The 25,201-nt window shown below is 44.4% G+C and overlaps 1 protein-coding gene across 2 annotated transcripts; it reads right to left on the bottom strand.

Moving 5' to 3' along the window:
- Positions 1-1,177: 1,177 nt before the first annotated feature.
- LOC111979761 (desmoplakin-A-like) lies at positions 1,178-23,862 on the bottom strand. Of its 2 annotated transcripts, none has more exons than XM_024010455.2 (23): positions 23,791-23,862; positions 22,483-22,604; positions 22,042-22,183; positions 20,237-20,362; positions 20,079-20,138; positions 19,804-19,971; positions 19,489-19,593; positions 19,136-19,231; positions 18,873-18,998; positions 18,013-18,171; positions 17,647-17,801; positions 16,599-16,725; positions 14,527-14,713; positions 14,008-14,252; positions 13,576-13,757; positions 13,224-13,362; positions 12,776-12,969; positions 10,657-10,819; positions 10,424-10,507; positions 10,141-10,248; positions 9,173-9,271; positions 8,472-8,969; positions 1,178-6,551 (listed from the first exon to the last, which is right to left on the bottom strand). In XM_024010455.2, exons 2-23 carry the CDS (start codon positions 22,572-22,574, stop codon positions 3,312-3,314), a joined length of 6,495 nt encoding a protein of 2,164 aa, XP_023866223.1. In that variant the 5' UTR covers positions 22,575-22,604; positions 23,791-23,862; the 3' UTR covers positions 1,178-3,311. The 2 variants fall into 2 exon arrangements, with proteins under 2 accessions (XP_023866223.1, XP_023866222.1); XM_024010454.2 differs by having other exon boundaries at positions 7,143-8,969.
- Positions 23,863-25,201: the final 1,339 nt, after the last annotated feature.

Consider the following 25,201-nt stretch of genomic DNA (forward strand, 5'->3'; position numbering starts at 1 on the left):
ATCGCGCCTCCAACCCGGAAGCCAGCCGCACCAATGTGTCGGAGGAAACACCGTGCACCCGCCCCCCTTGGTTAGCGCGCACTGCGCCCGGCGCGCCACAGGAGTCGCTGGAGCGCGATGAGACAAGGATATCCCTACCGGCCAAACCCTCCCTAACCCGGACGACGCTAGGGCAATTGTGCGTCGCCCCACGGACCCCCCGGTCGCGGCCGGCTGAGACAGAGCCTGGGCGCGAACCCAGAGACTCTGGTGGCACAGCTAGCGCTGCGATGCAGTGCCCTAGACCACTGCGCCACCCGGGAGGCCCTTGCCTTAATTTTTAAGACATTTATTGTAATTGTAAGAGCGGCCWCTTGAGTATCTGGTCAATKTAATGGACAATCTGTGCTGTTGGGGGTAAACTTGAATTGGAAAACACTGCTCTAGGCCACGTGACATGTGGACATGGTATGGCAGAAAGCAAASAAAGTGCATGAGTTGAAACTTGGGAGTGATATGTACATGTAATATGAGTCGTGACAATAAGTTGTAAGGACAGGTCATTTCTATAGAGTAAGTTAGTCACTTTCAGTCACCATAGGGTTTCAGAAGCACACATTTCAACACCATTGGAGGACAGTGACTGTACCTCGTATTGTGTAGTAGTACAAAGGTACATGATGATTCAATTGTTTGGCACCTGACCTAAGGACAGTGGAATCTGGCTTACATAACAGCACTTTGTGAGTGGTGGACCTTGGTTACTGAAGGAGTGACCTGCTTAATGATTGACTCTGTCCAAACTAAAGCCAGGCATTAGCGCACACACACACTGATATTCCTGTGTTGCTGTCCTCTAAGACAACTTTCTGTTACTATATCATCTCATGAAATGACTGTGTTAATTTTCATTATATTGCTAATTTGCAGTTGTACCTTTATGTTAGTTATGATTGTGTGTGGTAAATGTACACAGTAAAAATGCTTTAGAACAGTGTGAATGGTATGGGACATGGTCTTCAACAACCCCATTGAGTTTGTGAGAGCGCAAGCTTCGACAAACCGTCAGTGAGTGAACCCACTATTGCATTATCATCATAGTTGAGAGCATGTTCTCCCTATTTTCATGCTTCTTAAAGCTCCATAGACTAATGATGGACTTTAAACAATCTCTACATGATACTTACAAAAGACAGTGTTGGGAAATTAACTTTTATTTTTCAATTGTTTGGAATACAAAATATATCATTACATAAAATCTATTCAACGGGTAAATTCATAATGGTTTATTACTTGTTTTGTAATTCAGTACCATTGGACATTGTGTTGTAAGGCGTAAGTCATTGTCAAGTACATTCATTGTTACTTCAAAGGATTGCTTGAAAACCAAAATCAGATCAGCAAATGTTTGCCAGTGATTGAGTGATATTAAAGCAAAATAAAAGTCAGATAAATTAATATTGTAGACATTGTAGAATAGATGATGTGAGTCAAGGACATTGAAGCAGTAAGATATTCCCTTTACATAACAACAAAACATTTGGTAAAACGTTATATATTTCAATACTACATTTATTTTCAAGTWAAAAAAAATCTAAACATTTACATGGATTTTAGATTTCATTTTAACAAACTGTTATCCATGAAATAGTTGAATATGTTCAACCTTTATACCCCCAAACCAGATTTAGCTAACAGCACAAAACATAAACTAAACACAATCAATCAATGAAAGATATACCACATCACAAATTCTACCCCATCTAACCCACTTTCCCTCTCAACCATAACAAATGTGCCACATCACATCTACCCCACACTAGAGTTGTCATTTTCAGCCCAAACCCGACCGCCGGACATGAAGTTCTGAGAATTTATTCAGGCCGGACGGGGTTCGGACTTGCCGCACCGTGTAAAAAAGTTTTTGGGACCGTGCGTGTCTTCGTGACTACTCGCGCACCTTGGCTTCTCCTACTGCTCTCTCTCTAAAAATCTCTCTCCCCCTCCCTCTACTAAGCTTACGTTTTATAATGATGAAGAACTAGGAGGGTAGGACCGAGCGCTGCATGCGTATGTGTGCCAAACAGGTGTTAGATTAAAAATGGTTTAATTTCTAGATTTATTTTTTAATTATTCAAGGCTCCCATTGTTACTTCATTTTCAAAATAAAATACCTGATTGTATTTAAGGCCATGAATGACTTGTATGCTGTGTAATGACATGAATGAATGACTGAGATTATATATTGATGTAAATTGCGCTAAAGCAGCTAAAACAGGACGTGCTCTCATCTCTATAGTGAATAGACTATATACGTTTACTATAGCCTACCAGGCCTGATAAGGATGATAATAATAATAATAACACTTTATTCATCATGATACCAATAGAAAATAATAGCAATCAATATTTTCAAAAGCATGTGAGTCTCGTGTTCATATTTCATAACCTCTGCAGGCTTTTGGAGTTGCCTATACAAGAGTCAAGTGCAAAATATGAACTTGATTTAGGCTACATTATTGCATGCAAAATGTTGCTGATCAGTGACAGATGAGCAAACAAATAAATGAGCTACCACCTCCACTTATTTGCCCAGCCAGAGATCAACCAATTATACAGATTCAGTGAAACAAAAAAACATTGATTGATTATCAGACAAGTCACAGGGTTTAGGTTACTACGGGAGTGAAGAGCAAAATCCACTTGTTAAGCTATATAACATGCATGAGCACTCACCTCAATTTAGCTAACATTTTCCCAGCCTAATTGTAAACAAATATCCAAACGGAGATTCAGTGAAAACAAATCCCTACGCTTGTCTCAAAGCAACGCGAAGGCACTGTCCCAATCCAAACGGTGCTGAAAATATCATCAAGTTGACCACCCATGGCTATTGCTTTAAATGTATTATAGGCTAACGGTTGGATATGACTTTTGGAGTTTCCATAAGCAAAAATGTGATACAAGCCTTCAATTGCATTAGCCTATAGCCTACTTAATTCCAATATTTTTGGAATTCAGTTGATCATAACTAGGCCAAAGGTGAGTTTTCCTCTCTCCTCGCTTTTCTAAGACAAGGGCTGTTTCCTCGTCTCCTCACTCCGCTGCCTACCGTTTCCGCCGCATCGTTCTCAACACCAGTTTAAATCAATATGATGTCTTCTAGAAATCTAGCTTTTTTGGGGGGTTTGGGTTCATATCATTTCTATGATGTCGGACCGGGCCTGAGCTCGTGCTTCAGCTCATTGGGCTTGGGTAAGACCAGGCTTTAATTTTCAGACCCAAAAACAACTCTACTCCACACCCTCTTTCCCTATATGTGTGTTTTAATATTAGAACTTTGAGTTGACGCTTAAGGTGTTGGAGGCAGAAGTGGTGAAGGTGCTGTAGCTGGAGGAGTAATCCACACTGCCCCTGCGGGAGCCACTCCTGGACCCGGTACGAGAGGTGGCCAGTGAGCCCGCCCTGGAGCCCGAACGGGAGCCTGGGTTGGACACGTTGTAAGGGCTGCTAATGCCCTTGCTGGACATGGAGGAAGCCTGGAGCATCTTCATGCCATTGCCTTCCTCCACCATGCAGCTGTCCATGGCCTCCTTGTAGGAGATCTTCAGCTTGGTTTTGGGGCAGGTCAGGTTCTTGGTATGGCTCCTTGTGTCCTGAAGCTTCTGTGCTCCTCTCCCATCCAGCCAGCCCCTCCGGATGGCCGCCTCAATGCTGGTTTTCTGTCCCTTGCCGGGTTCTAAAAGCCCTCCTGTCAGATACTGGAACTCCATGAACCTCGTGCCAGCCTCGTAGGGCAGCCATTTCTCCTTCATGGCCTCGACCACAGACATCTTCCTCTTAGTCTTCACATCCTCGAAGCCCATGAAGGCTTTCTGGGCTGGCTTCAGCTTGGTGGCCATGTCATCATCGATGAGACCTTGGTGGACGGCATCCTGCAGGTTAAGCCGCTGGCCATTGGTGGGGTTGATGATGCCTCCAGTACAGGCCTGGGCCTCCAAAAGCTTCTGAGCTGTAATGGCATCAACWATGCCTCTCCGTAGAGCCTCCGGGATGGTGATCTTCTCCATTGTCTCCATGTCAAAGATGGCCGCTATGGGGCTCCCTTCATCAAACTCATCTGTTGGGGAGAAGGTGATGGATATGCTGTTGAAGCGCTTGCGTACGGTGGGGGAAGAAGGGCAGGCCTGGGTGGGACTGCTGCAGGTGGCCACATCCTCCATGTTGCTGGCGGTGATTGACAGCTCGCTCAGGCTGCTCTTGCTGGTGATGAGGTCTGCGAACTGGGTCAGAGTCAGGGTTCCTAAACGATACTGATCTAGGGAGGTCTGGTCGATGATGCCGCGGTCCAGGGAGTCCTGGATGTCATACTGTGTGCCTGTCTTCCTGTCCACCACCACCATACGGGCTGAACCATCAGAAGCTCTGATGGTGATCTCCTCCCACTCACACTCCTGCTCTGAGAGATCCAGAAAGGTGTCGTAGTCGATGAGCTCCTTATGGTAGGCTTCCCTCACGGTCATCTCTTTTCCAGTGTCAGGGTCTACGATCACTACCCTCCTCTTACGGATGATGTTCTGGCTGCTCTGCTGAACAATCTGCTGAGGATTGGTCTTGTCCCTCAAAGGCAGAAGAACCAGACCAGTCTTGGGGTCYGTGATACACCTCTCCTTCAGCTGCAGATAGGTCAGGTTCTCCTGGGTGTTGGGGTCAAAGAAGCCCTTGGTGTCGTCTCCTTCGTAGGTCAGGATCTCATTCATTTCCTCGTCAAAGTAGCCCCTCTTGTAGGCAATGTCTACATCGATACGGTGGCTCTCCTTGGGGTCGATGATGCCACCACTGGCGATCTGAGCCTCTAGAAGCCTGATCCCATGGCCCTTCTCAATCAGTTCCTTCTCGATGGCTTGGAAGAGGGAGATGGTGTTGCCAGTGTGGGGGTCTTTGTATCCAGTGACTGCTTTCTCTGCAGACATCAGCTTGTCCTTGAACTCTTTGCCCACAAGGCCTCTCTTCCAGGCCTCCTCCACATTCATGCAGACATTGTTGATAGGGTCGATCACAAAGCCGGAGGCAGCCTGGGCTTCCAGAAGTTCCAGGGTGGTTCCTCGTCTGAGCAGACCTTCCTTCATGGCCTGGTAGATGGTCATAATCCTGTTGTTTGCCTCATCATAGATCCCCGCAATACAGGTAGAACCATGCAGGTAGTTCTTGAGCTTGTCCTCAATTTCCTTGCTGCTGAGCTTTCCCTGGTTCAGCTTCTGCACATCGGTCTCAGACAGCAGGTTGGAGTTGATCAGCTCTGTGACGGACACCTCTCCCCTGAGACCCTGCACGGTCATGGGCTTCTCTGGAACTGGAAGGAGCAGCAGGCCAGAGGCGGGCTCCATCCTACACTTCAGCCTCAGATCACTGTAGCTGATCTCCTCCTCAGTGATTGGGTCCAGATAGCAGGCAGGTTTCTTGTTCAGAGCCCTGTAGAGGTCTTCGTCGATCAGGTTGCGATCAAGCGCAAGGTCTTTGGGCAGGAACACACTCAGAACAGGGTCCAGGATGCCGCCAACGGACTCCTGAGCCTGCAGCAAACGGAGGGCTGTCTTCTTGTCCAGACGGTTTTGCTTTAGAGCCTGTCCGATGGACAGCAGCTTTCCAGTGTATGGGTCTTTGAAGCCTGTGCCGGCTGCTTCAGCTGTCATCAGGGTGTCTCTATCGTCTGTGTCCACCACCCCTCTGGAGCAGGCAGCATCAACTGACATCTTCTCGTTGAATTTGGGGTCCATGATGTGGCCGGTGGCAGCTTGGGCCTCCAGTAGCATGATGGCGCTCTCTTGGCTGAGCAGGTTCTTGGTCTTGGCTTCAGTGATGGACATCCTGCCCTGGGGGCCTCTGACCATCCCTGCAATGACACCTGTTCCCTTGAGGCTGAGCTGGATGTCCAATGCRACATCCTCCACGGTCCTCTTTCCCTTCAGCAGCTGCTCCAGGGTGGCCTTGCTGATGATGCCGCAATCACACAGCTGGTGGGCGGTGACCTTTCGGCGAACCCCATCAAACACGAGTTTGGACGGATCCACAGTGACCACTTTCTCGTCCGTTTGGGTCTGGATGCTCATGGAGTCAGGCCTCTGCTGCAGCCTCCTCAGCTCCCTTTCCAGGGAATCTCTCTTCAGGGCCAGATCCGACACTTCCCTCTGTGAGCTTTGCAGCCTGCCCTTATACCTCTCCTCCACAGTCCTCAGCTCCACCATCATTCGCTCCAAATCGCTCTTCAGGGAGAGCCTCTCCCTCTCCATCTTGTCCTTGTCGGAGTCACATTGCCTCATCTGCCCCTCCTTCAGTTCATACTGGCTCTTCCAGTATGTAAAGTCCTTGTGGATCTTGTCTCTTTCTTCCTGGAGACGCTGTTTGTTGCGGAGCTCAGTCTCAAGGGAGACCTTGACGCGGTTCAGTTCCTCTTCGTAGCGACCCTGGCGGGTCTTGTCCTGTTCCAGCTGCTTCAACTTGATCAGAAGGGTGTCCCTCTCAGACAGGATCTCAGTGTAGTGGTTCTGAGACTGCTGCACCATCATGGAGGTCTGGAAGGGAAAGAGAAAATAAGACATATTGGTCAACACACTCCCATGTTTAAAAAAAACTGTATGGATAAAGACTGTATAAATCATTACACATTAAAAAAGTTACCCTCTCCCCTTCTGGTAAAAATATRGAGGGAAGAAAGATGAACACTATTGTTAGCAGATTGTTAGCAAATTTCCAGCAACCAGCGAATGTATAGCCTTAATTTACTATAGATTTCGTGAGTGAGTGCAGTGCAAACCATGGAAGCAGTCAGGTGGTGAACATTGGTCCTCTGAGAAAACAATTAAATTATTGATTAAATACTTATAGAATTTAGCCAGTTAATTTAGGAATTATTAATAATTAATGAATATTTCATAGTTGAGTAATAGTTATTAATTGTTAACAACAATGAAATTGTTATTTGAGTGAACAAAAGCAAAGAAATTCTCATGCAAAAGTTTGAAGAAAAAAAAAAGAATAAGAGAAAACATTAATTAATCATGTAAATAATTTGAACTTGATCCTCCTAGTGCCAGTCATTCATGCAGAGTTGTTGGAATTAGTTGGAATTATTTGGAATGGACCCCTCAGATCAATCAAAATACCTCAAATGATTGCTTTTGGACTTTGTCTAAATCCGATTTGAGTTTTTCCCTCTCCTTGGTCATGTCCTTGATGAGCGCTTGAAGTTCCAGTGTCATCCTGCTGCTGCTCTGGAGCTGGACATGCAGGGAAGAGATCTGGGATGTGCTCTCTCCATCCACACTATCTCTGTCAAGTTTCAGTTGCTCTTTCTCCTGCTTTACTCCTCTCATTTCCTCCTCCAGCCTCAGCCTCTCCTTGGTCAGCTTCTGGGTCAGGCACTGGAGTTTCTCGATTTCTGTGGTGGCATCATTGAGCAGCCGGCTCTTCTCCTCAATGGTTTTGTAGAGGCTCTCGTTGCGGAGATTGACCTCACGGACCTTTGCATGCTCCTGTAGGAGCTGCTGTTGGAGTGCCTTTAGCTCTGCGGATACCTGACCCAGGCGATCCGTGGTAGCTGTGTGCACCCGCAGGCTCTTGTCCAGAGCCTCCTGGAGAGGTCGGAGCTCCTGCTCATACTTCCTTTCTGAGGTGGACACCTCTTCCTGCCTGGCCCGGAGGGTGTTGATGGTGGTGGTGTGTTCTCTGCAGCTCTGCGTCATCTTCTTCAGCTCAGACTCTATCCTCTTCCTGTGGGTGAACTCATCCTGGGTGGTTCTCTTCTGCTTCTCCACCTCCGCTTCCAGACTGTTCACCATGACCTGCATGTCCCGGATGCGGCTCTGAAGACTGGCGGACATCATCTCAGCCTTGGTCCTCTCATTGGTCTGCTTTTCGAGRTCCACTCGGACCAGGTGTATCTCCTGTTCTGAGCCTTTGAGCTTGTTGATGACCTCCCGCGAGGTGGTCTTACTGGTCTGCAGTTCAGTGTAGGACTGCCTCAGCTTGGTGACCTCTATCTCTAGGGCACTCCTACTCTTGCCCTCCTCATCTAGGTTGTATGTGAGCAGGCTGATCTGCCTGCTCTTTTCCTGGCTGCTCCTGGTGGCCTCGGCCAATGCTTCTTTCTGCCTTAGCTCCTCTTCTCCTCTCTGGGTGACCAGGGTCTGGAACTGTATCTCCAGCTCTCTCCTCCTCCTCGACTCCTCCGTCCCCTTAGACCTCTGCTGGTGGGCCTCCTCCTCTGCCTTCCTCCTCATATCCTCAGTCTGAGTCACAGATAGTCTCAAACTCCTCAGCTCCTCTTCAAGATCACTCTTATCAGCTTCTAGTCTTTCACACTGCAGTTTGAGCTCGGCCATGTCCTCTTGTTTCTGCTGAGAAGCCTTGAGGATGGTGGTCTTGGTGACATGTATCTCCGACTCATAGTTTTGCTTAAGGTTACTAATCTCCTGGTTGCACTGCGTTCTTACCTTAGATATATCCTGCTCCGCCCCGCGCCTCCTCGTGGCCTCCTCTTCCAGCTGCATCCTGAGCCTCTCCAGCTCACGCTCCTTGTCCTTCACCGCTTTCTCCAGGTCAATCTTGGACCAGTTGACCTCGTCCAGCTCCTTCTGGCGCCGGCGCACGGCTGCCTCGTACTCTTCCTGCTGGCTCGTATAGCGCTCCTCGGCCAGCCTCCTCTTCCTCTTCTCCTCATCCAGCTGGTAGGTGAGGCGGGCCAGCTTGTCACTGAGCTCAGTCAGCTGGCTGCTGGTGGTGTCCAMGCTCTCCCTGGCCACGCTGGCCTGCATGGCTGTGGTCCTCTTCACCTCCTCCATGGAGATGAGCTGTTCTTTAGACTGTGAGAGCTCTAGTTTATAGCTGGACAGGGCATCCTCTAAGGAACGGTTCTTCTCGCTGCGGTCCTGGATGTTATCCTTCAGACGCCTCAGCTCCTCCTGCAGAAGCTCGATCTTGGTGTTCCTTATCTGAGGGGGGAAAATAGAAGAGTCACAATGAGATAATAGTTGCAATGAAAAAAAGTTGCCCTTAAAAACTAGGATCAGATTAACCTAACTCTATCATAACCAAGGAAAGTCATATCACTTCCGGAAATTAATCATTTGGAGGAAACTCATATGCTACATATGGCAAACACATTATTTTTATGATTCTGCCATTACGCCCTTACCTTCAGTTCCTCCATGTTTTTCAACATCTCCCCCAGGAACTTGTAATAGTCACTGGAGCGGGTCAGGAGCTCTATGTAGCGAGACTGGAGGCCAGTTGCCTAGTGGGGTACAGTTAGATTTAATAGATAAACAAGCAGTTATAGACTTAAATTAGTGTAAAAAATGATAATAGAGTAACTACTATGTACACTTAGAAAAAAGGGTTCTATGGCTGTCCCCATAGGAGCACCCTTTTTAGTTCCAGGTAGAACCCTTTTGGGTTCCATGTAGAACCCTCTGTGGAAAGGGTTTTACATTGAAGGCAAAAAATTATACCTGGAACCAAAAGGGTTCTAGCTGGAACCAAAAAGGGTTCTTCAAAGGGTTCTCCTATGGGGACAGCCGAAGAACCCTTTAAGGTTCCAGATAGCACCTTTGTTAATAGAGCCAAATAGCAAATCAATGCAAAAAACAAGGATTACCACACTGGGATTAACATCACTTTAATAGCCCCCTTTAGTAGGGTATTAATACCCCCCTTTAGTAGGGTATTATGACTGGCATTATGCCACCTCAGGCTCATGAACTCCTTTATCCACATTACCAGGGTGATTACCAGGGTGATGAAGAATGTGTTTTCTATGATGATAGTGTTTTGTATTCCTGCTTTGCATTTCATATGTGTACTTGATGTGCATCTTTGTAATTACAGGGCTCATTTGAAAAAGAAAAAAGACCAGGCCCGCAATAAAACATTAACACCCCCCCCCCTCCACACACACACACACACACACACACACACACACCAGCACACACACACACACACACACACACACACACACACACACACACACACACACACACACACACACACACACATTGCTCTAAACAGCAAAACTGATCCTACTCTGAGACGCGTTATATATACGGGCCCTGAAATCTTTATAACACTGTATACTGCCCCCTGTTGGGCAGGCTGGTTCATTACCTCTTCTCTGACCACAGTGGCAGGGGACTGGAGCATGGTTCTCTTAATGGGGATGTTCAGCAGAGTCTCCAGTCCAGCACTGTAGGAGGCCAGCTGCAGCTCATAATTCTGGAATGATGTAGAAGCACATATGAACACAAGCAGTTCGTTTTTATTTTATTCTACATGCTACATACAGTATGATACGGTTTTAGTTGGCGATGTGATATGCAAACTGGTAAGATACTGTTAGTGACAACCAAATTCAAGGTGTTGAGAGAGGTTGTGAAAAGTTGACATTCACCTTGATGGAGGCAGCGCAGGTGTCCGCATCCTTCTGTACATCCTCCACCTTCTCCTTCTTTCCTTTGATCTCACTGTGCAGCACCTGTCCATCAAACATACACGGCTTGTCATGAGTGTGTRCAAATCTATCAATCATACCTGAAACAACCAGTTAGTCTCTGTACTGTACAGAATTGTACGACACCATTTTGGAGAAAAGAAATTGGGGGCGATGGCTGTGCAGTGACCTACCTTCTGTTGGTTGAGGTGCTCCATGAGGGCCTGGATGTCGCTGAACTTGGCTGCCTGCAGGGTGTCCTGGCGCTGTTTAGCATTGTCTATCCACTGGTCTACCACTCCACTGCTCTGCTGGAAATGTCTTAGCTGTTTCTCCTGCTTCTCCAGGTCCCACACTCTGATTAGAGAGGGATGGAGAAAAGGAGGGAGGGAGAGAGAGAGAAGAAAAAGGAGAGTCAGTCCCATGGTCAATTGAGTTGCTGACTACCAGCAAAAAGAAGACTATGGAATGCAAGGAGGCTGAGTGTGATGGATCCCCTACTAGTGCATAGAAGCAATTATTATGAAACATCAGAACTGGATATGAGAGTGATTTCACGGCACAGCAAATTGGCCAGTCTTTACCTAGCGAGATCTTTCAGTCTAACATTTCTAGTGTTGATTCAGAAGTTAAATGAACACTCAGTGGTGTAAAAGTACCCCAGTGTTGGTGTTAATAACCAGTGTTGAGTGTGATTGAGACAGTTTTACTCTGTGGAGAATAAAACACTCCCATCAAAACCACGGCCATCTTTATTTTCCAGCATGCTCTGCTGCAGCTCCATTTTTTGGGATTGTTTTTAATACGTGTTTTTGCATATACATTGATTGATTAATCTTATGGTACACAAAGATAAATAACATACATTTTAGTTAGTTAGATTTATTGCACCTGTAACTGAATTAGTTGTTCCAGTTGAAATGGTTTAGGTTGTCTCCTTTATCAAAGTTCCCAAGACTGACAGTCGTTCTGAATGCAGGTCGCGGGTGAATACAAATTCAAACTGTTGGTTGTCCTAACTCTGTCCAGATTCCAATAGGAAATACATATCATTTTGCAAGCCAGCATAATGTGACTTGGAGGCCTGATGTGGTTAGTGACGGGGAAATAAAGCTTCCTGAAGCATTTAGCATTTCTGGCCAATTGTGTTGAAAATAGGTTCATTACGCGAAGCTATGATCAACACGTTGTACACTAGTGGCACTTGCTGGACACTTACTTGTCTTCTACCGAAACCAATACCAAACCAATCAGGTGGTTGTTTGACAAAACAAAGCCTTGGACGTCATTGATCACATGCTTCTGATAAAGTGATACAAGCATCGGCACACTGTATCAAACATTACATCACTAAATGTGGCCTGTAAACCAGTAGATTCCTAACACCACTGTGTTAGGGTAAAACATGGCCTTCAAAGTAAGACCTTATGATATGTCATGTATTGTCATAAACAGTTACATTTTTATGATAACATACAGTAGAAACTCAATTGGTAAAGTCCACAGAACAAAGAATGTTCTAATTTAACAACCATGTCTCTGTCACTAACAAATATAGTCATGTGTGGTAACTCTACAAATCACTCAAAGTCAAGGCACACTGGGAAATTATAGTCCAGGCATGGCTTAGTGGCAACATGGCTTCCAATTCGTAATTTTTTGCCACCAGTGAGTGGAAGTGCCGTTCTAGGGAGTTTTTCCTAGACACCATGCTTCTATAGCTGCATTGCTTGCTGTTTAGGGTTTTAGTTTAGTTTTCTGCTTGTGTAAAAAGGGCTTTATAAACACATTCAATTGATTGATTGAAGTATTGTACCGTTTGTGGTCTATGGTTATGTTAATTTAAGTTGGAGAATGTCTACTGCCAGTTTTGAAGTCTATAAATGCTCACAAGAGCATGTTGCAGTAAAAACTAGTAAATATTATATTATTTCCTTAACCCAACACTGAATGACCTAGTCAAGAGATACAGATCTCTTGCTGTGATGGTTAAAAATAGTATGAGGTGTTATTGCATAACACCATTGGTACAAACTATATACACTTCCTAGTGTTAAAAATACTATATATGGTGTTATTGCATAACACTGCAAGTGTTAATTACCTAACATCAGCACTAAGCTTATCAGCACATCAGCACTAAGCACTGTGTTCATTTAACACTCTAAAGTGTGGACCCGTATAGACACTGGGCCAGTGCTAAATTGAACACTGTTAGTGTTGATTTAACACTGGAGAATTTGCTGTGTGTGTTTAGAAGAGTTTGTAAGAGTGTATGTGAGAAGTGTATGTTAGAGATCTAAGTGCCCTCACCTGCTGTCAATCTGGGTCTGGATGCGTCGCCAGCGGTCAGACATCTGACCCACCAGGTCAGCGTACTTGGACAGGTCCACATCACACTTGTGGAAAGAGGCTGAGATCTGACTGTTCACGTGCACTGCATTGACCAGGTCACTCTCCATGGCCTTCAGCAAGTCTCTCTTATGTTCCAGTTCAGACTTCATTTGCTGTAGGGGCAGACAACAGAAAAAACAGACATCAGGAAAAACACTGACACTCTTCTAGTTGAAATACACTCCCCTTTGCAATGCCATCACCGACATGGCCATTGTGCAGCAGACCACACAACAACCCAGAAGCATCATATATTTGTTTATATTAGGCCGTTCAGAGTCTAACGGTCAGCACTCCATAATGTACACACTAAACATGGATTGAAAGGTATGAATTGACAGCAGTTGTAACTGATGATTTATCTGACCTTGAGGGTGGATCTGTAGTGCTCCACCTCGTTGAGATCCAGGGAGGTGGTCTCCTTCTCAGTCAGACGGGCCTCGTGGACCTTGATGACATCCTCAGCCTGGAMGAGGCTCTGGAGCAAGTTCCGCAGATATGACAGTCTACACAGGGAAAGCAGACCCACGCACCACGTTACAACACCATCTCAACAAACGACATTTCAACAGTGAAACATGAAACACCACAACAAACTATAACCATTTCACACAGGTGACACATACCCCCAACAATCCTTTGCTAACCAGTATGTTTCCGCAACCATTTGTTAACATAGGAAGAAGACTAGAAGGTAGGAGCTCCTGTGAGAGCCGTACCTCTGGAGGTAGGCAGAGGATAGTCCCTGCAGATCTCCCAGTTTCTGGTTGAGCAGGTCCAGCTCTTTCCTGAGGAACTTGGCCTGCTCTGAGTCTGCTGCTGTCCCTTCCAGCTGCCTGAGGACCCTCTCCCTTAGCCTCAGGTACTCATCACGCACCCCGTCCAGATCATGGTGTAGGCCCTGAGAACCAGGATCAAGGGTTAGTCCATCATGTACAATAGGTTGCGTTTAGGATTATCAAGATTATTCAAAGAGAAATACACAATTGGATATGATTGACKACACAGGTTCCCTTCATTGCTATCGCCTATCCAGTCATGTTATCTCAGATACTACATTAAAGACAGGAGGAAGAAATGCTAAGATTGTAAAAATTTTCACAGGCCCATTTTCTCTATTGAATGTCTCTGTTGTTGATGTAGTTGCATACCTCCAGCTTTAGGAGACGCTGTGAGCACTCCTGCACACTGTTCTCCCCCAGGGGCACATGGAGGTGGTGGCTAAGGCCGGACTCGGCCAGCTCCAGCCTGCGTCTGAGGGCGTGGAGGTCACTAAGCAGGGTCAGGCTGAGGGTAGAGCCCTGCAAGGTATTGGTCGTCTCCGCCTTGATGGGCGGCTCATGCTGGACCACCTGCTTGACCACCTCCCGCTTGACCACCTCCACTTTGGATTGATCTGTGAAATGGAACCAATTTGAATTTAGTGGCATCAAATCCAGTAGCATAACATATTAATGTAGTAACCTATATCCAAGATAATCTGAGTGATTTCTTGGCAAACATCTGTAGCAATTGGGGTCACAGTGTCCTATTTCAATGATTAAATTCATTCTCTTAAGCTCCCTGACTCTACGATTTCTATTGAACTGATGTAGTTTTCAGTGTAGACAGGGAAGGCGTTTAGCCATCTAAGAAGCTCCACTGGGTAGACAAGGTGCCCTAGGACTCACTGTATGTAGGCAGCCCTATGACCAGTGTGTCGTAGTGGGTCTGGGCTCCAGCATACTGGCCCTCCATCTTCTTCTTCTCATCCTCTCCAAACATCTCGGAGCCYTGGCTGTTGCGGAGGAACTCCTGGTAGTGAGTCTCCAGACTCTTTATGATGTTCCGGTACTCCTCAGGACGCAACTGGGACAGCTAGGAGAGAGCGTGACAGAGAGGAAGGAAGAGTGAGATGTACAACTACTGTGGGATAAGAAGACTACTCTTAAAGACCACCAAGGGGAGAGAGAACGCTTATTAAACATATACAGTTGAAGTCGGAAGTTTAAATACACTTATGTTGGAGTCATTAAAACTTGTTTTTCAACCACTCCACAAATTTCTTGTTAACAAACAACAGTTTTGGCAAGTTGGTTAGGACATCTACTTTGTGCATGACACAAGTCATTTTTCCAACAATTGTTTACGGACAGATTATTTCACTTATAATTCACTGTATCACAATTCCAGTGGGTCAGAAGTTTACATACACTAAGTTGACTGTGCCTTTAAACAGCTTGGAAAATTCCAGAAATTGACCTCATGGCTTTAGTAGCTTCTGATAGGCTAATTGACATCATTTAAGTCAATTGGAGGTGTACCTGTGGATATATTTCAAGGCCTACCTTCAAACTCAGTGCCTCTTTGCGTGACATCATGGGAAAATCTAAATAAATCAGCCAAGACCTCCGAAAAAAATTGTAGACCTCCACAAAACTGGTTCATCCTTGGGAGCAATTTCCAAATGCCTGAAGGTACCACGTTCATCTGTARAAACAATAGTACGCAAGTATAAACACCATGGGACCACGCAGCCGTCATACTCAGGAAGGAGACGCGTTCTGTTTCCTAGAGATGAACGTACTTTGGTGTGAAAAGTGCAAATCAATCCCAGAACAACAGCACCTTGTGAAGATGCTGGTGGAAACGGGTACAAAAGTATCTATATCCACAGTAAAACAAGTCTTATATCGACATAACCTGAAAGGCCACTCAGCAAGGAAGAAGCCACAGCTCCAAAACCGCCATAAAAAAGCCAGACTACGGTTTGCAACTGCACATGMGGACAAAGATCTAACTTTTTGGAGAAATGTCCTCTGMTCTGATTGAARAAAAATATAACTTTTTGGTCATAATGACCATCGTTAAACTTGGTGCACTTCACAAAATAGATGGCATCATGAGSAAGGGATATTATGTGGATATATTAAAGCAACATCTCAAGACATCAGTCAGGAAGTTAAAGCTTGGCCGTAAATGGGTCTTCCAAATGGACAATGACCCRAAGCATACTTCCAAAGTTGTGGAAAAATGACTTAAGGACAACAAAGTCAATGTATTGGAGTGGCCATCACAAAGCCCTGACCTCAATCCTATCGAACATTTGTGGGCAGAACTGAAAAAGTGTGTGCGAGCTAGGAGGCCTACTAACCTGACTCAGTTACATCAGCTATGTCAGGAGGAATGGGCCAAAATTCACCCAACTTATTGTGGGAAGCTTGTGGAAGGCTACCCGAAACGTTTGACCCAAGTTAAACAATTTAAAGGCAATGCTACCAAAAACTGAGTGTATGTAAACTTCAGACCCACTGGGAATGTGATGAAAGAAAGAAAAGCTGAAATAAATCATTTTCTCTACTACTATTCTGACATTTCACATTCTTAAAATAAAGTGGTGATCCTAACTGACATAAGACAGGGGATTTTTACTAGGATTAAATGTCAGTAATTGTGAGTAACTGAGTTTAAATGTATTTGGCTAAGGTGTATGTAAACTTCCAACTTCAACTGTACTTACTTCTTGTTGTGGATGAAAAATATTGAGATGTTAGAGTTAAACAATAACATATAAATAAGACCAACACTTGACAAGTTAATAGATCTTATCTCCAAATGGTAACATAGGATATTTGCTTCCTAAAACCTTTGTTCCCTGTTCATATTGTGAGTACAGTACTATTGTATTATGTGACAGATGCTGTATAGTACATATAGCAGATGCGGGCCGCTGTGTAAGTGGTAGTCTTGTGTAAGGCCTTACCATGGTCAGGGTGAGAGAGTTAATGTGGTTGATGTCTTTAACACAGTACTGCCAGGAGATGAGGCTCTTGATGTTGATGTAGAGCTGATTCCAGATGCCCATGATGGCCTCGTAGTACTGCTCATTCCTGCAATACACAACATAGGATCAGTTACTAATCAATGATCTGTTTGTGTCATAATAGTAGGAAGTCAGTTGATGTAGTCTGACACCAGCTGTTACGGATACAGGTATCCTGTGTGTGTGTATCCTGTGTGTGTGTGTATCCTGTGTGTGTATTTCTTTTCTCTCCTTCTCCCCTCACAGGTGGCAATCATCATACCCCAATCAGTCACCAATCAGTCGCTAATCAGAAGACACACCTCCTCCTGTTTCCATTACCCAATCACATCCCCTTTCCCTTGGTTTAAAAACCCTGTCAGTTGTTCTCTCTGGAGCTCGATCTCTCTGTCATGCAATCTCTCTCTAGATCGCTTGTGTTATGCAACTACATGTCACTTTGTCTGTTATCCTGTGAGAATTGTTTTGTTATGGTGTTTGACTGTTTGTTTGATGGTGGGAAAAGGGGGTACCAAGACAAGTCGCTCATGGGCATACACTACCCGTAGGAATACTTTGTCTAAGAACACTAGTTAGAACTGGGCGGACCACCCACTGTATTTTTGGTTAGTTAGGTAGCTGTTGTTGAAGTAGGCTGGTCTAGCTTAGGGGTGTTTTTAGATATTTGTTTCTTTCCTTGGGTCCAGCTCAGCCCCTTTTCCTGCCCCCCCCCCTTTACCGTGTGTTTACCAAATAAACCATGAGTGTTTGACGGTAATTTAGTTGTCTGTGTTTTTTTCATTCTCACTGTTACGTTTTCACTATTATACTTTTAGAGTTATGTTACGGGTCTCGTTACCATCCCCCCTAGACTGTCGTGCCAAAGGGATTCGTAACACCAGCTTTAATGAGCTTTTAATATGTATTGTAATGTCATTTTTATGGCAGAGTTATTGAAATGGCAGTAATGGCAGAGAGCCAGACAGCGTGGACGTTGAGGGAGTCTTACTTGTTGGCCAGTCCGATGCTGAGGGGGTTGGGAGGGGGGATGAGGAGGCACACAGATGGGATCAGCATGTCCAGACCTCCAGGACCCGTCACGTGCCACTTACTGCGCTGGGTGTTGTCCGTCAGGATGCCCTCGTCCCCCTTGAAGATCCCTTTCTGATGGACACAAAGAACACATGCAAACAGTGTAAACACACTATTGCGCCAGTTCTTCTCTGCAAATATTGTACGTGTGTGTTGGTGGTGGTAGTATACAAGCACTGTAGTATACAAGCATATACACAAGAATGTGCATGTGCTACATAAGATCATGGGTTAACAATTTAGAATGAGTGTTTTTTCTTATCTGTGTGTGTGTCTGTCTGACCTGGTCTTGCTTGAAGTCACACAGGGCCTGTACTATAACAGGACTAGGACTACTACTCTTCTCCTCAGGGTTACGTGGTCTCAGCCTCACGATGCTCTTGGACTTGTTGACCAGGTTTTTGACCTGCCTCTTATTCTCCATGATCGTCTCCTTCTCTCTCTGGGGAAAAAAACACATGCCATTTAAAGGTCACGGAAACAGGTCCTATAGTTATCCCTAAAGCTACTAGTTCTCACACTGAAATAATTCCCAATTAGTTTTATATCTGCAACTTTCTCACCAACAATAATTCAGTTACATATCAATCATGTCTTGGGATACATGAACCACCCTAAACAATTGCAATATACCTGTATGTCATATGCATTCTGTTGCGCACATTTTTTTTTAAACAAGCCAGAGCGGTTTGCCTTGCTAACATATGAGGGAAGGAGTTACCCTCAACAACACACAGATATCGGATCTTCATTTGAGCCAGTTTGCAACAGCAGGAAAATTGTCCTTCAGCAACAGGAAATGTGGATTATAATTAATGGACATTTTTGTAGGGTTTGACACATTTTTCGTTTGGAAAAATCAAGTCTGAAATTTCTAAGTGAAAATTACAAACTTCAGAAGCCTTTTTAAACCTCAAATACACTGAACGTTTTACATTTACTGGATTGCAAGTAAATTTACCTGCAACAGGGGGATCAACTTAAGATCCTGCATCTGTATGAGTAGTAAGGAGGGTTGTCTAATATATATAGCAAAAATGCTCACTTCATGTCCATCATACTCATGTCAACTATTTGTTGATATTATGATAGTTGTGGGAGATCCTATAGAAACATTCCCAGGTGTCAGTCAATTTTAGGTACCTCAAGGGTCTTGAGGAGCTCAGTGAGGTTCTCCAGAGATGTTCCTTTATCACAGGTGAACTTCTTACGGATGTTCTCATGTTCCTTCTGCAGCTTGCTGTAGGTCTCATTGGCCTCCTTGAAGAACTGAAGTGGAGCGGGAAGTTTAGTAAAAATTACCTATGGTAGCTTTTAAGCAGCATCCCTTGTGTGTGTGTGTGTGTCTGTGCATGCATGTCTGTGCACACGTCTGTGTTTATGGAAGTATGCACTTGTGTGTTCACCTGACTGTAGGCAGCGTTCTCCTTCAGGTGGACATGAATACACTTGGTGATCTGGAGGAGCCAACTCCACTGGGTCTGCAGAGTGTCCATGTAGGCCTAGGGATCAAACACCGCCTTTTAGCTAGCAGCACCTCCATAAATAGTGTAGAACAAACTGATATTTCCACTTCACTACTTATGGGAGGCTAAGGGTAGGGTTGCATAATGCCGGTAACTTTCCCCAAATTCCCAGGTTTTCCTGTGTTTACACGTCTGATTCCAGGAATCTTCCAACCTGAATTTCTAGAAAACCTGTGGATTTTGGGAACGTTGGGGAAATGTTCAACCCTAGCTAAGGGTAAAGTGACTCTCACCTCGATCTTGTCTGAGGCTGGGTGATTGTTCTTCAGGAGGCCATCGACTTTTTGCTTCAGTTTGTTTAGCTCCTTCTCCTTTACCTCCAGGGCACTCATCAGTTTCTGGAAAGAGACAGTGCGAGGACCTTCAAAAAGGCTACTACTGTATAGGAATCTAGGCGTGTCTACTCATGGTTACCAGTGCAAGGACTTTGATATCCGTTGTTCCCATGTTAGTTTGTAAATAGATAGCAAAGTGAAAACGAAACTAGGAAGTGTAACATGAGACTAATGAGTGTTCAGAATAGATATCATGTCAGTGTAAAGCCTTACGGAGTAGCTTTCCTGTTTCTTGGGGATGTAGACATCAATGTTATTGTCTCCCCAGTTGAACACCAGCTCCTCCTCCTCTCTCTCGTTGACCCACATGATGGCCCTGGAGATCTCGTCGATGATGTTCTGCAGCTCTCTCAGCTGGCCCGTACGAGCAAATGACATTTTCTGACAGAGGAGAAGAGTTCAATGTTAATACACTAATCATAACTCTGAAGAAATTAATGATAAAATAATTGTATTTTGTTCAATTGATTGTTAATATGGACTCATACCTGAAGACTGTCCCATTCTTGCTGCAGGGAATGGAGGCCACCCTTGTCATCATTTTGGGCCTGAGTAAAGACACATGCGATCAGTAGGGTCTATGTGAACCATGTGACCTGACCAGGGGGAACTCTGGGCCCTAGTTAGTCAACTCAACAGTACGTACCAGCTCATCTCTGGCGCGTTCCACCTCTTGGCTCCTCTGTATAGAGCTGTGGAACTTGTTCTGGCTCAGAATCTGTTGATCGATGGTGGCTGCGTCCTCACCCCACGGAGACGTCTCGACCAGACGCTGCATACAGACAGACACACAGGAGAGATACAGCTTACTTTACCACAACGACACTGCGAAACAGCATGCCACCAAAAGCTTCATTACATTATTATTACTGAATAACAACTTCTAAGCTTCAGGATTCATTAAAAAAAGTACAATTTGGTGTCATTTAGTTAGCAATTCTATTGAATATTTCCATAAGCTGTAGGACAGTGACAACTGAAACCACATCTGTTTGTATGGAAGCCTAAATAAATGTGTTTCTTAACTCTATCCTCTAGATGGTAGTAAATAATAAGTAACTGTTCCCACTGTCAGTGTGTCTGGCATAGGCAGGAAACTATTCCACCTATTCCCCCTGTAGAGTTCACTTCACTCCACTCATCTTTGATAAGAAAAAGGGTGAGTGCTGTGCTCAGTAGAAACTAACCACCCCACCACCCCCAGACAGTTTCTACAGAACTGCACTCTCCCTTTTTCTTCTCTCTCTTCTTCCTTTTGTTTTCTTTCCCCACCCTTTTTTATGCATTTATGTTTGTAAGTTGGTATGCACAAATGTCTATTTGGTGAGCTACACTGTCGCAGTGAATAAAGAGGTAGGAGAGGGATATGTGGGTGGGGTGAGAGGGTATGTGACGGCTCAAATACGGTCACGACAGAGAAACGTTTTATTGTTGCCGTTTCACTGTTGCCAATACTTTTATCAACTTGACTTGCTAAAGAGAAGGAGAGAATGTACACAACACAACACGCAGAGACAAAGTCAGAAGGACAAACATCTGGGAAAGAAGAACATCTGAGAAGAAGGGATGAGATAATGATAGGTAAAGGGTGAGACGGGGATGGATTCTTTTATTGAACCTTTATTTAACTAGGCAAATTCTTATTTACAACGACGGTAGGAACAGTGGGTTAACTGCCTTGTTCACGGGCAGCCTAAATAAATGTGTTTCTTAACTCTATCCTCTAGATGGTAGTAAATAATAATTAACTGTTGTCAGCTCGGGGATTTGATCCACCAACCTTTCAGTTAGTGGCCCAACACTCTAACCACTAGCCTACCTACTGCCCCAAATAGGGAGTGGTGTGTGTGTGTGACTGAGCAGATTAGTTGGAAGCAAGGCGTGCAGGGTGTGTTCGCATAGGCATGTAAGTCATCAGTCTAACAGTTATGTTCCACAACACTGTGTGTCAGTAGTGAGTGTTAGATTTCACATTCCTTTCCTTCTTTTGCCCTTTTTTCACTCTCTACTGCTCAATCTCTCTCTCTCTCTCTCTGGTATGTGTTCTCTCCCCCTTGTTTGTTGTTTCTCTTTCATCACTCCCTCTCTCTCTCTGAACCCTCCCCCCTTCACTCTCTGTCTGTCCCCACCCTCTCTCTCTCTCTCTTTCTGAGCAGCTTATGTTTTTGCATCGTGGTGGTTTGAGTTTCAGCAGGCCAGAATCTGCGATAAGATTGGTGTCATGCTCCAACCTCCCTGCACGCACACACACACACACACACACGCACACACACTCAAACTATCTATCCTACTGCTCTAAACCGGTTTGGAGCTTCGAGAGAAGGATGGCATATTGTCTAGGGGGTGAGTTCCAGAGTGATGCAGTCATCTATTTCACCCTTTGCAATCACCTTGAGGGGAATCGGTAGATAAATTATGCAGGTTTAATTGCAGGTTTTCTAGCTTTAATACCTTCTGTTGGCCGATCCAAGACATGGCATCAGTGTAGGTCCTCCCCCTCTCCTCCCAGCCAATGCTGCCCCTGCTCTTCCTCTGGGTCGAGCCACTGATGGAGGAGGTGATCCCACTCTGCATGTTCTGGAGATGCTGTATGCTGTAGGGAGGGTGAGACAGCAAATGTCAGACATGAAAGATAAGAGTGGATTCGTCACATCTGTATTTGAGCACAAATGTAAATGCAAACACATATGCAAATTTTATGTATCAAACACACACAAACACTCTCTCTCTCTCTCTCTCTCTCTCTCTCTCTCTCTCTCTCTCTCTCTCTCTCTCTCTCTCACACACACACAAACTCTCTCTCTCTCTCTCTCTCTTTCACACACACAAACACATGAGCACACTCGCTAGCTTTCTCTTTCTCTGTCTCGCCATCTCTTTCTCTGTCCTTACGTCTTGATGATGTTGTCTTTGGGTTGTTTCATGTGCTGCAGCTCCATGGCACATCCCTTCAGCTGGTCTATAGTCTCAGAAGACATACTCATCAGCTTGTCCACCTCCCCCGCTGGACCACCCTGGGGGAGGACAATCATATGTTCAGTACAACAATACACACGCAGTCAACACAGTACTGTCAACACACCCACACTGTCCACAAGACTGCCCAGTAAGCTACTATGTCAACATGGTAAACACACCAAAACAGCCATTAAGACAACCGCCTAACACCTGAACACGGCAATACAGTACACACCAGTGGAGGCTTCTGAGGGGAGGACGGCTCATAATAATGGCTGGAACGAAACTACATCAAACACATGGAAACCATCCCACTTAATCCGCTCCAGCCATTACCACGAGCCCATCCTCCCTAATTAAGGTGCCACCAACCTGCTGTGGTACACACTACACCAGCGTTCCCCAAACTCTGCCCACCGGACCCCAAATGGAGCACCTTTTTTTCTCTTCTTCCCTAGCACTACACAGCTGATCCAAATAATCAACTAATCATCAAGCTTTGATCATCTGAATCAGCTGTGTAGTTTAAAAAAAAAWWAAATAATCGAACCTTTATTTAACTAGACAAGTCAGTTAAGAACAAATTCTTATTTACAATGACGACCTACAGAGGAACAMTGGGTTAACTGCCTTGTTCAGGGGCAAAAAGACAGAATTTTACCTTGTCAGCTCAGGGATTTGATCCAGCAACCTTTTGGTTACTGGCCCAACGCTCTAACCACTAGGTTGCCTGCCACCCCAGTGCTAGGGCAAAAAACGAAACACACACCCCTTGGGGTCATGAGGACCGAGTTTGGGAAACGCTGCACTAAACTGTCAAAAAGACAACCAGGAAGACCAACAAGGTCAAAAAGACCACACCATTATGACCCATAATGGTTGAAAACACTTCAGGAAGGAGAGATAATAGTGGACCATTCATGGAAAAAAAGGCAAACAGCACTTTTCAGGACAGTAATTCTAGATGAGTGCAATATTATCAGTACAGCTGAAGACAGCTGCTACCAATGTTGCATCAACACAGAAAATACAGTATTTCAAAATCCTCCTGTTTACATAGAAACATCCAAGATAATTAAAAAAATCTGACTTTATATTTGTAAGTGAAAGATAAATTATTATGCTAAAGCTAAACCCATTTTAATGCTGCTATTCCACAACCAAACATGTTTGTGTGTGGGCATGTGCATCAATACGGGTATGTGTGTTTCTATCCATAATTGACCTGTGTAGGGTACTTACTGCCTGGAGAATCTGCTGTACTCTCTGCAGGTACTCCTGACACTGGCTTTGCAGGAAGAAAGCTTTGTGTTGGATGCTAAACAGGACAAAACAAAGAACACACCATCAACGTTTGCAATATTGTGACACAAAACATCCATTATATTGGCATTATACTAATATTAACGATAACAACAAGGTACGTGACATCATGAGGTGACATCACGTTCTGAGGGAGAATCAAGGTGTGTGTATGTTGTGTGTCGAAAGTTTCCAACACATTTCAGTCTTGAACACAGTCAAATATAGATCTCAGATCTCAATGTATCGGCTTTGACCCAGAATATGTGTTGAGTTGAGTAATCTGTGATTGTATTCTGGATAATGTAGCCTAGGCTATTGAAGCCCTGTATAGAATCAGGGCAATGAACACTATTGTGAGTGTAGATTTGTCATATAATACATAATGTAAAATAGAGGTCGACCGATTAATCGGAATGGCCGATTTAATTAGGGCCGATTTCAAGTTTTCATAACAATCCCCCCCATATATTTTTTTACACCTTTATTTWACTAGGCAAGTCAGTTAAGAACACATTCTTATTTTCAATGACGGCCTAGGAACGGTGGGTTAACTGCCTTGTTCAGGGGTAGAACGACAGATTTTTACCTTGTCAGCTCAGGGATTCAATCTTGCAACCTTACGGTTAACTAGTCCAACGCTCTAACCACCTGCCTCATGAGGAGCCTGCCTGTTACACGAATGCAGTAAGAAGCCAAGGTAAGTTCCTAGCTAGCATTAAACTTATCTTATAAAAAACAATCAATCAATCAATCAATCATAATCACTAGTTATAACTACACATGGTTGATGATATTACTCATGATATTACTCATTACTCATGTTAAAAGGAACCACCAGCTTTCATATGTTCTCATGTTCTGAGCAAGGAACTTAAACATTAGCTTTCTTACATGGCACATATTGCACTTTTACTTTCTTCTCCAACACTTTGTTTTTGCATTATTTAAACCAAATTGAACATGTTTCATTATTTATTTGAGGCTAAATTGATTTTATTGATGTATTATATTAAGTTAAAATAAGTGTTCATTCAGTATTGTTGTAATTGTCATTATTACAAATAAAAAAATCGGCCGATTAATCGGTATCGGCTTTTTTGGTTCTCCAATAATCGGTATCGGCGTTGAAAAATCATAATCGGTCGACCTCTAATGTAAAACAGTACTTTGTGTAATGCTAATCATAATGTAATAATGTGATTCCTAATATGAAAGATAGGCCTAATTTCAATGTAATCTGATTTATCTTAATTAAGTCTAAACAGTGTATTTCATTAGTATTTAATATTCCAAAATACCATAAAGATCAATGTATCAAAATAAACTACAAAATACTTGTATTTTGTCA

The sequence above is a fragment of the Salvelinus sp. IW2-2015 genome, linkage group LG19 (genome assembly GCF_002910315.2).
Source record: "Salvelinus sp. IW2-2015 linkage group LG19, ASM291031v2, whole genome shotgun sequence".
NCBI classification, from domain to species: Eukaryota; Metazoa; Chordata; class Actinopteri; order Salmoniformes; family Salmonidae; genus Salvelinus; species Salvelinus sp. IW2-2015.